This window comes from Buceros rhinoceros, unplaced genomic scaffold (genome assembly GCF_000710305.1).
Source record: "Buceros rhinoceros silvestris isolate BGI_N320 unplaced genomic scaffold, ASM71030v1 scaffold15405, whole genome shotgun sequence".
Classification (NCBI taxonomy): domain Eukaryota; kingdom Metazoa; phylum Chordata; class Aves; order Bucerotiformes; family Bucerotidae; genus Buceros; species Buceros rhinoceros.
The window spans coordinates 37,317-50,049 of record NW_010413546.1 but is presented as its reverse complement, the minus strand read 5'-3'; the positions used below and the strand labels follow the sequence as shown (position 1 = coordinate 50,049).

Here is a 12,733-nt window from a genome sequence, read left to right as displayed (position 1 = left end):
AGCCCCAGGGCTCGCCTTCTGGACCGGGTCCGAGAGCGGAGCGTCACCCTGCGGTGGCACCAGGGGAACGGGACACGGCAGAGGGGCTTTCCGCAGCAGCGGCGCTGGTTTAAAGCGTTTGGCCAGCGTATTGCTGAAGATACTGTGTCACGAGAGACCTCGGAGTTGGGCGTGATTAGGACTAATGAACAGGTTAATGAAGAGCATGTGTTTCAAATCGAAATGTAGCTTGGCCTTCCTTGCCTCTTCGTGACACCTGTGTATCTTGTCAGAAGCGGTGTGTGTGGTTTCTGTACAAAAAAGTTAGGCTAGTTGGGGTAATTTAGGAGGTTGTTTTTCGCTACAGAACATTTCCCCCATAGTTAGCACACAGGCCTGTGCCGCTGTAGCTGTGTTCTACTAAGTTTATGGAGAGACTGTAGTTCAAAACGTAATACGGAGGAAAGGCCGGGTCTGGATCGAGAAGGCAGACCTGGAGATGGCAGCTGCACTGTCAAACAGGGACCCTCCTGCCTGTGGGAGGAAGGAGTGAAGTGAATGTTTTGTTTAGTAGTATCTGGGAGTCTGTTGATGGAGGCATATGCTTTAATGTCAGTGCAAGGATAACTGAGTAAACTCTTCGGCTGAAGAAGAGATTTCCATTTCCCTTTGTTGGTGCTAGGTTTCCAGTGTATGTGTTGCTGTACTGTCCACTGTACGTAGCAGTTGCATGTGGCAGGTTCTGAACTGCAAACCAGCCAGCTAAAAGGCAGGGGAGTAAGTCTGGGCAGAGATTTCTATTTTTCTTGTTGAATTTTTAATTTTTTCCCATAAGTTAATGAGTATTTCTGTTTTTTGTTTATATTTTGAGGCATAATGTTTTTAACAACAGTATTACTCCGGAAGAGAATTCCTGGAAAACAATGGATTGGAAAGTACCGGCGACCACGAGCGGTTACCATTTCAATGAAGCAAGCCATGATCCGAAGGTTGGAAATCGAAGCAGAGAATGAATACTGGCTGAGCCGACCTTACCTGACAAGGGAACAGGAGTACAAACATAACACGGAGGAGAGACGTGCAAGATGGGAAGCCCTCAGAAGCCTGATGAAAGCCAAGTTCCCCGAGCACAGATACATCAGTGATGATTTAAACCACTTAAACGTGACGAAAAGGTGGACCTCTTGAATAATAATACACTGTATTGGTATTTGCTGTGCATCACGTGCTGCCATGTGGTGCCTGTTGTGGTAGTCTTGTAATTCAGTACAGTAAGGGTGGATGACACAGGAGACTCTGCTGCAGTATACAAGACCTTCCATTAAAAGTAGTCCCACAGAACAGTGTGTGTTTTCTTCCTGTTGTCTCTTTAGAAAAAAACAGTTCTTTCTGTGGCCCTGTACCGTCTGCCTGCCTCCTGTTCTTCAGGGGTTTGCATAAAACAGCGTGAGTTACCAGACACGATGCTGATGACCTGAACTGGATGTAGAGTGTCACTGATGTCCTTTGGGAAGTGTGGCGAACGCTGCTGCTCTGCTGAAAGGGACTATCTGCTGGTACTGAGCAGATGGCTCTTCCCGCCCCCTGCGCTCTCCCTTCTGAAGGGACGCTGCTGTGTACATCAGCACCTGAGACGCAGCTGTTAACACAGATGTTCAACAGAGGGCTCCCTTCATCCGGCATGCAGGGACCGAGATGAACTAGGATTACAAAGTCACGTGTATGAGGCTGCAGCTCATGGAAAACTAAAAAGTTCCATTTTTTTAATCTTTCTGGAAGGAATTGTTGAATTTAAACGCCAGTGTCATCATCATGTCAGTGTCCCCTTGGGTGTTACTTCCCTCTTACAGTCATTGCTTCAGGCAGTCTGACTGAAGTCACGTTCAGGGTCCTGCAGGAATGTAGTCAGCCACAAGTCAGAGTTTGTTTTTTTTTTTTCCCCTCTCAAGACCAAGAGACTCAAAGATTTGTTAAAAGTGAGTGGAATCTTGGGTTTGTTGCAGCTGGAGTGTAAAAACTGTCAAACGGTTAAAAAATGTTTCCAATACACACACACTACAGCTAAGCAGTGTTCGGATTCTTTCACGTACTTTTATTACGTTGATGTTGCATTCACTGATGAGTTCAAGTGTCAAGTCCATTCATGTTTTATCACTTTGGAAAAGAGGCCTAAAACGGTACAATCTTTTTTTATTTAAACACGAACTGTACTTCAGAGAAGTACAAACAGGTCTGAACACTGATGTACAAAATCTTGAATGCACTTTCAATGGTTATAAATGGCTTAAGATAACATTTATGGAAAATATACATACAGGGAAATTGCACAATACAATTAAAACACAAAGGTACTTACAGGCAAAGCAATGTGATTTTGTATTTAATTCATATATAAAAGCCCATTTTAAAAAGTTACTTCAAGTATTAAACTATAAATGGCAACATGTTTTCTCTGTGCATAGGACTAGTCCTATCCGTAACATACAAAAAAATATAATAAATGTGTCATTATTACATGTATCTTTTACACTTCACCTCAAACTTAAATACAGCTCATTGCAAGTTTAGGCAGCACAATTAAAAATAACTGTGGAGTGGAAGAAGAGCTGGGACACTGTGCTGAGTGCGAATGTTGGTGACCCTTGCTGGCAAGTACAAAAATAATTGCAGAGATAGAGAGATAACCCAGGGATGCTTACTTCATCTAAGTTGAAAAGGGGCAGGGAGAGGGGACGGGAACGCTGCCTCTTTCTGTGATACTTTCACGATTGTAAATTGCTGTTCAGAAAAGATGCGAGTTCCTCACAGTAAAGCTCACAGCAACTGGTGAAGGGACAGGAGAAATCGGAGGGGACCGTGCTGAGCCTGTAAGCTGTCAGCTAAGCAAGGTAAACGAAGGGAAACTGCATGTCACTGTTAAAGCTTTGGTGTCAATAAAGGTGACCCCAGCACATCTGCTCGGCTGCTGAGCACGTGCTCTCTTGTGTCTCGGGGCAGGAGATGGGAAGAAAGAGGGGGAACCCCCCCCCAAACCACAGCAAGCAATCCTGTAAACATCACCAGACTTCACTACCTAATGGAAACAAGATTCAAGTAACTGCTGCAGAGACAAACAGCCACACACCGGTTTTAATCAGCGTCAGAACGAACTTGCAGCTTCATGACATTTCATGACAGTTGTGTAATTAAGAAAAATGCATATAAAAAGCTGTCTATATATACAAAATAAACTGACAGAAATGAGTGTAGTCAACGTGTTCAGTATCACAACAAACGACTTTACATGCAGCTGCTCTCTTTGGTGCCACGGAGGGATGGCAGAGCCTCTGACGGTGCATACCTGGCTCATCTCTAGGTACGGGGAAAGGCGCGTTCTGGATCTGCACCGAGTTACAGCAGCTGCTTTTGGAGCCTCAGTGAGTGCACACCTGTATCCCCTGATGACAGACAGTTTTAGACTGTCCTCGGAGAACATACACTGTGAAGCTCAAAGTCGTGGAGGGTCTGGTGTTTGGAATTTTTAATAAATTTTGAATAAATACGGTCAGTCACTGCTCCAGATCTAGGTAGATCTGGTTAATCTGTGTCTGAGTCAACACATCTCTCGTACACCTGCCCGACAGACACTAATGCTGCTGCACACGCTGCCTTGCTCCTCTTGGGGCTCCGGCGAGCTGCAAGCGGACCACAGTTCAGCCGGATCAGGAAGTTCTTTGCGTGCGTATCAAATGGTTATTGAACTGAGGCAAAACCTCCAAATCCCCAAACATGACTTACAATACAGAAGAGCCACACGAAATCAAACAAGGGGAGAAACGGTACCTGAAACCCGCAGGCATCTACCACTCTGAGAACAGGGCCAGTTGAAGAAAAGCACACGGAAAGCCGGTTGGTACCTGTAAACGCCACACTGAAGGGGCAGCTTTAACAAAAACGTTACCACAATATCTACTCAAATCACTAAAAATACAAGTGCCCAAACTCCCTCTCAAATGACCCTCTGAATATTTAAAGTGGATTTTAAAAATCAAAGACGTAGGACATATCTAACCTGTGACACGGTAACCTCAGGGTAATACTGCAGGGAAGTCAGTCACGACACAAACCGAGACCTCTCCCTGCCCTCTTCCCGTAACACGCCTTTGGTAGGAGCGGCGGTGATGTATGTTGTACAGTCTGAATAAAAAACCCTAAGAAAATACCCCACGATATTTACTGTTTAAAGTACTTTCTGTTCATGGATCTTCCTGCCTCATCGTCACAGGGACAGGTTTATCATCTCAAGACACTTCAGAAACCTTGTGGAGAAGTCACATGAAATCTTGCCCTACATCAGGCTTCCGTCCTGACACTGGGAGTTTAATGTCACTTTGTGTGCATGACTCGTGTGTATCTGGATTTTTTAAAAGAAAAAAAGCAGCAAGATACTAACTGCAGCCAATGTCAACTATCCTACACTAACTACACTGCTACTCGTGGCTTGCAATAGTACTTACTTCGATGATCTAAAAGCTTCAGGGCTGCTGTCTTCAGTGGCCATCCAGGTATTTTTCAAGACTTGCTGAGAGTAAGTCAAAGCACAAAACCAGCCTGCAGAACATGACCCAGCACCCTAACGCAGTTGTTTTTCTCAGGATCCATCTCCTTTCTGGCCTGTTGAACAGGTGACGCTGCTGCTGCTCTTGCTGCATTCGCTGGAAGTTTTCCGCCCTGCAGTGCCCTCCTGTTTCCTGGAGCACCCCTGCAGCCCCTGCCTCTGTTGGCAGTGATCACCAAGTCTGCTTGAACTCAACAGCCAAAAGCTGCTTGTCCTCACCAGCTTTTTAACTCCTGGCTTGCTCCATCGTTTTGCCAATCCTGCCCTTCAATACCGCACAGGGGGCCTTTGCTCATGGAGAGGGAGCTGTCAGGACAGATCAGAAGACATCATCCTGATGCCTCACACGTGATGCCTCCTCCACAGCTAGGGCCTGCTGGGAAAACCTGAGCCCCCATCCCACTCACTGGTGGGCTGGAGTTCATCAACACAGTTCTCTCAGAAAACGTTTTACACCAGTCTGGGGTTTCTCGAATTTGGAAGAACCATATTTGAATTATTTTACTACATTTCATATTTGACAAAGTGTCTTTTCAGTAATACCCACTTTTATACCAACAGTAACTCTGGCCTCAAGACTATCCTAAGCACGCTGCTCCCCTTTTCTCATCTGAAACATCAGCTTTTCATTAAAAGCCACAAAAATGCCCATCAGATATACAGAGAACTGGCTTCAGAAGGCCACCGCTTGCTGGAGAGCACGCAGGGAGTTAGCCCAGGCTGTTTACTCGCAGTTTTTCGTGTAGATTAACTATCCTGATTTAAGAAATCACACAACTTAGACTGACATCAGCCTGCAGTATATACACTCCCGTATGTCTGTGTATCTCGCACTCTGGGGGTGGGTGGGGGAGCAGAGACTGTGCTGCCCAATCTGATACTTACATACTAGGGACAGAATTTGCTCATAGTCCTGGCCAGGCCATGACCACGCACCTCAGACTGGTAACCGAGACTCGTATCTCAGCTGTAATGCGCTGATGCAGTAAAAGGCCGATGACAGCCTGTGCCCTCCATTGCCAGGTTCCACCAGTGTCTGCGGCTGCAAATTTCAGTATTCAGAACGAGCCACCTGAACTTGCAGCCTCAGTTTCTTGTCTTACCCAAGAACTTCTGCTGGTGCAATACTGCCAAGAGCTTATATTCACGTGAGCACTTCTCACCTGATGTTTGAGAAGAAAAAGCTAAACCCTTCAGATTAATGTGTAGCAAATGGTTCTGTAAGTTTTGAAATGAGCAAACGCAAAATTTCTTGTACAAAGTTTGAAGCAACATTCTGCAACTTTTATAAAATAGGCAAGTTTAGACCATTACTTCTGTCTCAAGAACATCCAACAGTGACCAAATCATGTTGACAGGTTCTCAAAGTGTTCTTGTTCCAGAAGATTAGTATCTAAGAAAAATTTATCCTTTCCACAACAAAAAATGCTTGTTTTAAACCTTACAGTACACTTGATACCTTGGAATCTCTGTCATAAACATATTCAACTTAATTAGCGATCAGTCTGGGAGAGAAACCAAACAAGCTCTTTTGGTCCAGACTCGGCTACTACCTGCAGTCTGTATCAAAAGAACTCACGTCTATTCGAGATCAGCATCAGCTAAACATCAGGAAAGTTACAGACAGGAAAACAGCCGCCTTTTTCAGATGCAAAATTCCAACACCAAAGATGAATTAGTAGCCTTACTCTAGAGGAGTAAGGGAAGAAAAAAAACCCCCATGTTGTTTGCTGCAGGCCTTGAGCTTAGCAGGGACTTCATTCCTCACACAGGAACCACATTTTGCCTTTTGTCAACAAGGACATCACTGCACAAAGCACCCAAATCTTCACCAACCTCAACATCGCTTGAACCGGACTGGAAAGTGGCAGACTAAAGCACACAGATTTTCAGTGTGTTAAGACAGATGTATGATCCAACAGTAATTTTCTCATAAGTACTCGCTATTTGTTTAAATGGTACTTTAGAACCAATAAAAACTTGTGCCTGTATTAAAAAGATAAAACAAAAGTATAAAACAGTATTTGTAAACCATCAAGAGTGCCACAGAAAAAGCAGTACTCTTCCAGTTCCGTCTCCTAACACCACACAACTGCAATAAGGTTTTTCTCAGGGGCACTGCACCATTTTGTTACTGTCCCACACAGAACACTGCAGACGTTAACAGAAAATGTAACACTCGTTAACTCCTGTTTGGATTAGCTTTTCCTTGCATGCTGAGACACTGCTTTGAAGGTAATAATCCACGTTTTTTTCAAGTAAAAACTGAGTTTGCTTCTCTGTTCTTGATATGGTTAAATAAATCAAGTTAAAATGATAAGGGGGTTCAATCCTATAGCAAAAAGAAGCAACACCCAAGCAAAAGGCTTTTACGTCGTGGCATTGCCTTGCTTCACAGCACAGCTAGCAGGAGGAATCCGCAGTCCCGAAAGACCTGGAGAGCCGTGACTGGTTAAGGAAGAGGGGAGAAGACATCATCCAGTCCCCGCCCCATCGCCTGGTGTTTCAACTATGTATAGTCTCACAAGCCATCCTCTATTTTTCCTTCCCCCCCCCTTCTTTTATTTTTTTTCCCTTTTCCTTTTTTCTTTCTTCCTGTACCCTGGAGACCTGCTATGGAAGTGATTTCGTATATCCCCACAACCCATCCTCTATTTTTCCTCCCCCCCCCCTTCTTTTATTTTTTTTCCCTTTTCCTTTTTTCTTTCTTCCTGTACCCTGGAGACCTGCTATGGAAGTGATTTCTGCAGTGCCTAAGGTATCAAGTTTGCCCGTGGGGAGGCAGAAGTCTCTGCACTCTACCCCCACCACTGCAGCATAACAGAAGTGCATAGTTCTCACTCTGGACCTTGTGCATCCAAGCAGGGCACTTCAGGATTTGGCCCTTTGGTAGCAGTATATAATTCAGTGTAGCATAAATGCACATTAAGAATCTTAAGGCATCTGTCTTAACTTCCCTGCTCTGCGATAGTGCTTACAAGAATCCACTGGACTGTGCAGAAACTTGAATTTCTTGTCTCTTCCTAAAATGTCCATGTTCCGCTTTTTACTGATCAACTTCTTCCAAAGAAAATTAAGTAATATTCAAGCACAAAATGTGTTGCAGAAACCTGGTGAAACAAAAAGATCATTAGTGGAATCATACCCTTAGCTTTGAAAAACCAGATCACAGCGCATTACAAGAACGTGGCCAGGTAACACGTGATTTACAGACTCTGGATGCAGGAAAGCAGTTAAGGTAACGTCAGCTCGTAATCAGCCTTTTGGGAGGCATGAGGTTTTTTTGGTTTGTTTTGGTTTGGATTTAAACCTCTTACGCTTCAGAAGATTACCTGCACTAAGAACGTCAATCCATCCCCACTGACCTCTGGCTCAAGACTCCTGGATGCCTGATGGGCATCGCTCTGTCATTTTGAACTACATTACAGACACGGGGACACAAGTGGGATTTGCCCAGGCGAGGCCGGGGGCTGCTGGCTGGGGGCTGGCTGCCTTCTGGGAGTCAGCCTTTTCTCTAGAATGATCTGGGAATTTGACTGATCAGCCCTGACTTTGCTTCTGCTGTGTGTTACAGGTGTAACACTGAAGAATACAACTACCAGTCTGTTACGGAAGTGCGGGGAACAGATGCTGGATCTCACTGCGATCGCGCAGTTGTTTACAATTGCAGGGGGACTGGAATTAGCCACCTAGGCCTAGAGAAACTGTGATCAAATCCAGCTGTACTCAGAAAGGCTGAAATGTGCTACTGAGTTAACTGTTATTTGAGATAACACATGCCAAAACGCTTTTGCAATCACGCAGTATTTATTTAGGGAACTTTCAAAACTACAGCAGTGTGGGTACGCTACTAAGTACACAATTTTCCCTTATTAAATATGGGCTGACTTTGGAAAGAGATGGAGGATAGAAAGGAAATTTATCCCAGACTACTACCAGTTAATCTTCTGTCTTAAGCCAGTCACTTATGCTTCCTCTCTAGGTCAGTGCTAAGAAAGATTCAGACTTTTCTATAATATCCTCTCGGAGGCTGCTGGGATGAACTGCTCTCAGAAGGTATCTATTCCTTCCTACGAAGGACTGAAAAACCTCAGTAACCTATTCAGATCAGATCAGTTTTCATGCAGCTAGAGGAGAAAGGAGTCCCTTGCTTGGGACATTCTTTTGCGCATTTATATAAAGCGTTAAGAAAAGTTGCAAAGGGAAAATACATCATTGGAGGGTACTCATAACTGAGTAGGTTTTTTGGAAGTACCACTAACTAGTCTAATTTTGATTTGGAATGAGCTTACAGTGAGCAGTCTGACCGACATCAACGCAAGCATCATGCCATCCTCTACAAAGCTCTTTTAGCCAGGTTTTTTTTTTCTTGAAAACAAACCAAAGCCCCAGGCTTATTTAAAACAAACAAACAAACAAACACCAGAAAAAAGTGATCCTAAAATTACTGAGCTCAAAAAACTCAATTTTTTTTTAATGGGAATTCCTTGCAAGTTTTGTCTCCCATTTTTTTTGAGGAAAAAAATACCAAGGCAGAGGGGGGTGATTGATAGCCCTCAGCATCTATGGTTGCTAGTTGGCCAAATATTTGTTTCTCTTCCAGAGAGAAAAATTTGATGTGAGCTCACCATAGTATGAAGTCAACATAAAAGAAGTGCAGTTTAGTCACTGGAAATACACTAGGGGAAGTTCCTATATGCAGCAGCACTGACTGCACTTCCTACAGGCAAAGGGGTGCAGCGCTCTCACGGTGAAGCGGATCACTGCCAATCCCAGGCGTGGCGAAGCAGCCCGCGTGCAGACACCTCTGTCTACCCGCTGACCTTCCTTCCTCACGCACACACAGCTTCTTAGAGAGCAGAGCACGGCCACCGACGTACAATCAAGAAAAGACAGGTGAGCTGTTCCTCAAGAACAGCGCTTCCCCAAGACAGTACCTTGTCTTGAACCTGCCTGTTGACAGATTAGGCTGTTCTCGCTGGGCAGGTCACAAATCCAGCACAAATCCACTTCAATCTGAATTCCAGGATTAGTCTGACTCATCTCAGGTCTAGCCAGCCCGCTTCCTGCGCCACAGCATCACTCCCATCCTCGAATCCGCACAGCCCTATTCAGACCTTTCAGCTTCGGGGGACTCCTCTGCACTCCCTGGCTAGTCACTTTTGACTCCAGGTGCCTATCGTAGTTTAGTCATACCCGTACAGAATGGCAATCGGTTATGTTGGTCTTACCTGTTTCTCACTGAGATGGTTGTTAGTAACAAGCCGAGATCAGCTTTCCAATGAAACTATAATATGCTTTTTTGCACCTAAAATGTGAGAGAATCTCAGTTATCTGTGTTTGCACAGATTTGCACAACAAACAGCAGAACCAGAAAGCACATTCATTATGCTTATTTATTATTATGTTGTGTCTGTTTTAGAAAAACATTTTCCTCCCCTTAATCAAACTTTAAAAGATCCAAAATCTCGACACAGAAAGTTTGAAAGTGAGGATTACCTATCCATTACCTTAGTGTAATAACTTATTTTGAAGCAGAGCATGAGACACAAGTCAGCCATCACTTCTAAATGTGCTGACTTGATTCTATGGGACAAATTTTCTTCTACTTGACCCAAAATTTCTGAAGTCCTAAAAAATTTGAAAAAACCCACCACAAACAAAACCATAGAATCATCAGAAGCGTTATGGTGCAGTCTACCTGATTTAACATTTTCCTCTTCAGGGCCACTTTCCACCCACTGACTGTCACTGGCTAGCAATCGATTCTGTGATTCGCTGAGTGGTCGAGTAGGAAAGGACTGATTGGCTCCAGAGCTGAAAAGTAAGCAAAGTCAACAGGAATTCTGTAATAGCAGTAACTGCTTTTTTCCAGACATTTGTACAGTAGTGAAGCTACTCAGGAGCAAAGCAAACCAAAAAACCTACACTGCCAGCTACGAATGGCCCCCAGCTGCCAGCCCCAACTCTTACCGGCTTCTTCCAGTCAGCAGACTAAAGCCCCACCTGTCCTAGGACGCTACAGTTCTAACGGAAAACCAGCACAGATCTCAGACAAGAAAGGGCACACTGACCACAGAGCTTCTGGCACACAGTTCAAAAGAAAACCTGAGCAGTGAGCGCTGGCTGGAAGAAAAGCCCCATGCCATCTTACCCCACTAGTAAACGCTAGGGCCTTCTGCTGACCATCCTCCTACTGCAAAAGGATACCCTGCTGTTTGCCCAAGCGTCCCGCTCTTGTTTAAATGCCACAGTTTCCACAATTCTTGTGTAAATTGCACTAGGAGCAACAACTCCTCAGTACTGCCTTTGAACCCCCCAACACCTGGTAACTCAGCTGACTGTTGATGACAACAACCTTCAGCTACAAATTCTCCAAACTAGACAGAAGACTTGTAAAATGGCAAATGTAAACACCCCCATAAGTTTCACACTCTCCTGTGTCTTTGACTCTAAAGCAGGCTTACTGATAGGCTGAAGATACAGAACATGCATATTTGAAGGGATAAGGAGAAACAAGCTAAAACCCCTCCAATGCTAAAAAAACAGCAACAGCCACAGTGATCTCCCTTTCCTGCAAACTGTGTCTCAGTATCCCTTGTCTAAGTGTGCTGGAGAAGATGAAATACAAATAATGCTTCCCTCCCTCTCATGGAAAAATCTATCTTAAACATTTTTCCCCCATGGACCACTATTCGGTCTTCCCTAAGACTTTTTGATGGTTGTTAAGAGCCAGTAAGCTCTCTTACGTTCAGCGTTAGTCTCCCTAGAGCCATAGCCTCTGTTATAGGTCAAAACCAAGAAACAGACTCTCTACATCAAGCAGAGACTTGATCCATCCTGTTCTTCTCTGAATACTGACAAACTCACTCTGAAGACGATGAGAAGTATAAAAAATTTTTTTGAAACAATTTTTTCTCCAAATGAAGCACAGAACAGTATAAAACCAGTATCTTAAGTGCTAGTTACCTTTTGGCAGGTTCATTTTGGCTTGAAACAGTAAGTTGCTCTGGATCCATAATCACCAAACGAGTTGGAAAATTACACCCGTCGCCCAAACTAAACCAGAAACAAAGATTCAAATCACTGTTTGTAGTTGATTATAATGACCTGAACACGTACTTACGTCAAAGGCAAAATGCTACAGGCTCAAATCAATTACCCGAGTGCAGTGTTGAACTGCAGAGTTGAGCAGGGCAGTTCTACCACCAAGCCAGATGATGAGTTAAATAAATCTTGGAGCTCAAATGATTCCCACCTATTGCTCTGTATGGATTGCTGAGCACAGCGCTAGTCTATGTATTTTAGAAACACCACTGTGTGCCTGTAGACTGCAGCCCCAGTCTTCCCCCAAACCATCATGCACACATAGTCAAGACTGTCTGGTATTTATAACCCCAGAAGCTGCAGCATAAATAATACTCCAGGGGCCACATTTTCCCCTCTGCACATCATTTGAGGTTAACTAAGCCTTCTTTAAAAGTAGAAACATGGTGGCAAAACAGACTGAATACTGATCCATTTACAATCTAGCTCCTGTCTTTAGCCATGAGAAGTCAGTGTACTTCAGCAAACAGCTGAGGCAACCTAAAGTCCTGTTATTACCTCTGCTGTTTGCTACCAAGTCTTCAGCTTCACAAATGGGTCCACCAACATTTTAAACTGATACGCTCCCTCTCCTCCTCAAAAAGCAGTGCTGGAACGTGGCTCCTACACCATCTTCTGCTGACTTTCGGGAGTGCGCAGCAGGTCAGTCATGCTTCATCGAGTTTCTCTGACGCTTGTCTGAAACTCCCTAACACTGGCTCAGCTCTTAAAACCAGTGTTTTCCACCACAGAGGAATTGTTTTTTTTTCACTGCTGCTTACTTACGTGCACTTTCTCAGTCAGCTTTCCATACCTAAACTACAGTCTACAGCACAAGGAAAGGGTAAGAGGGGGTGTTTGTAAACCAGTGTTGCTTCAAGGCAGCTGAAGTTCAAGCATTTGGCTCTCCTCTGAGCTGCTGATTTTTGTTCTATTAATCCGACACCAACACTACCACCAAAAGGTGCACGATCTTTAAAATAGACTTCTCAAAGGTTTCCAGGCTTCTGCACTTAGAAGGACCTTGTCAATGAGTCCCTTTCTCTGAATGAAAACCCTGGGCTTGCTCAG

General features: G+C 44.3%; 2 protein-coding genes across 2 annotated transcripts in view; one reads left to right on the top strand and one right to left on the bottom strand.

Moving 5' to 3' along the window:
- The first annotated feature begins 855 nt into the window (after window positions 1–855).
- MRPL57 (mitochondrial ribosomal protein L57) lies at window positions 856–1,167 on the top strand. The gene has a single exon (XM_010136791.1). The coding sequence runs from the start codon at window positions 856–858 to the stop codon at window positions 1,165–1,167; it is 312 nt and encodes a 103-aa protein (XP_010135093.1).
- Window positions 1,168–7,271: 6,104 nt separating this feature from the next.
- The window catches only part of ZDHHC20 (zinc finger, DHHC-type containing 20), a 25,325-nt gene continuing 19,863 nt past the window's right edge, over window positions 7,272–12,733 (bottom strand). Inside the window, exons 9-12 of the mRNA XM_010136790.1 lie at window positions 11,546–11,635; window positions 10,278–10,393; window positions 9,808–9,884; window positions 7,272–7,686 (exon numbers count right to left, since the gene is read on the bottom strand). Of these exons, the coding sequence (XP_010135092.1) occupies window positions 9,847–9,884; window positions 10,278–10,393; window positions 11,546–11,635 (244 nt within the window). The 3' untranslated portion in view covers window positions 7,272–7,686; window positions 9,808–9,846. The remainder of the gene's footprint in view (window positions 7,687–9,807; window positions 9,885–10,277; window positions 10,394–11,545; window positions 11,636–12,733) is intronic.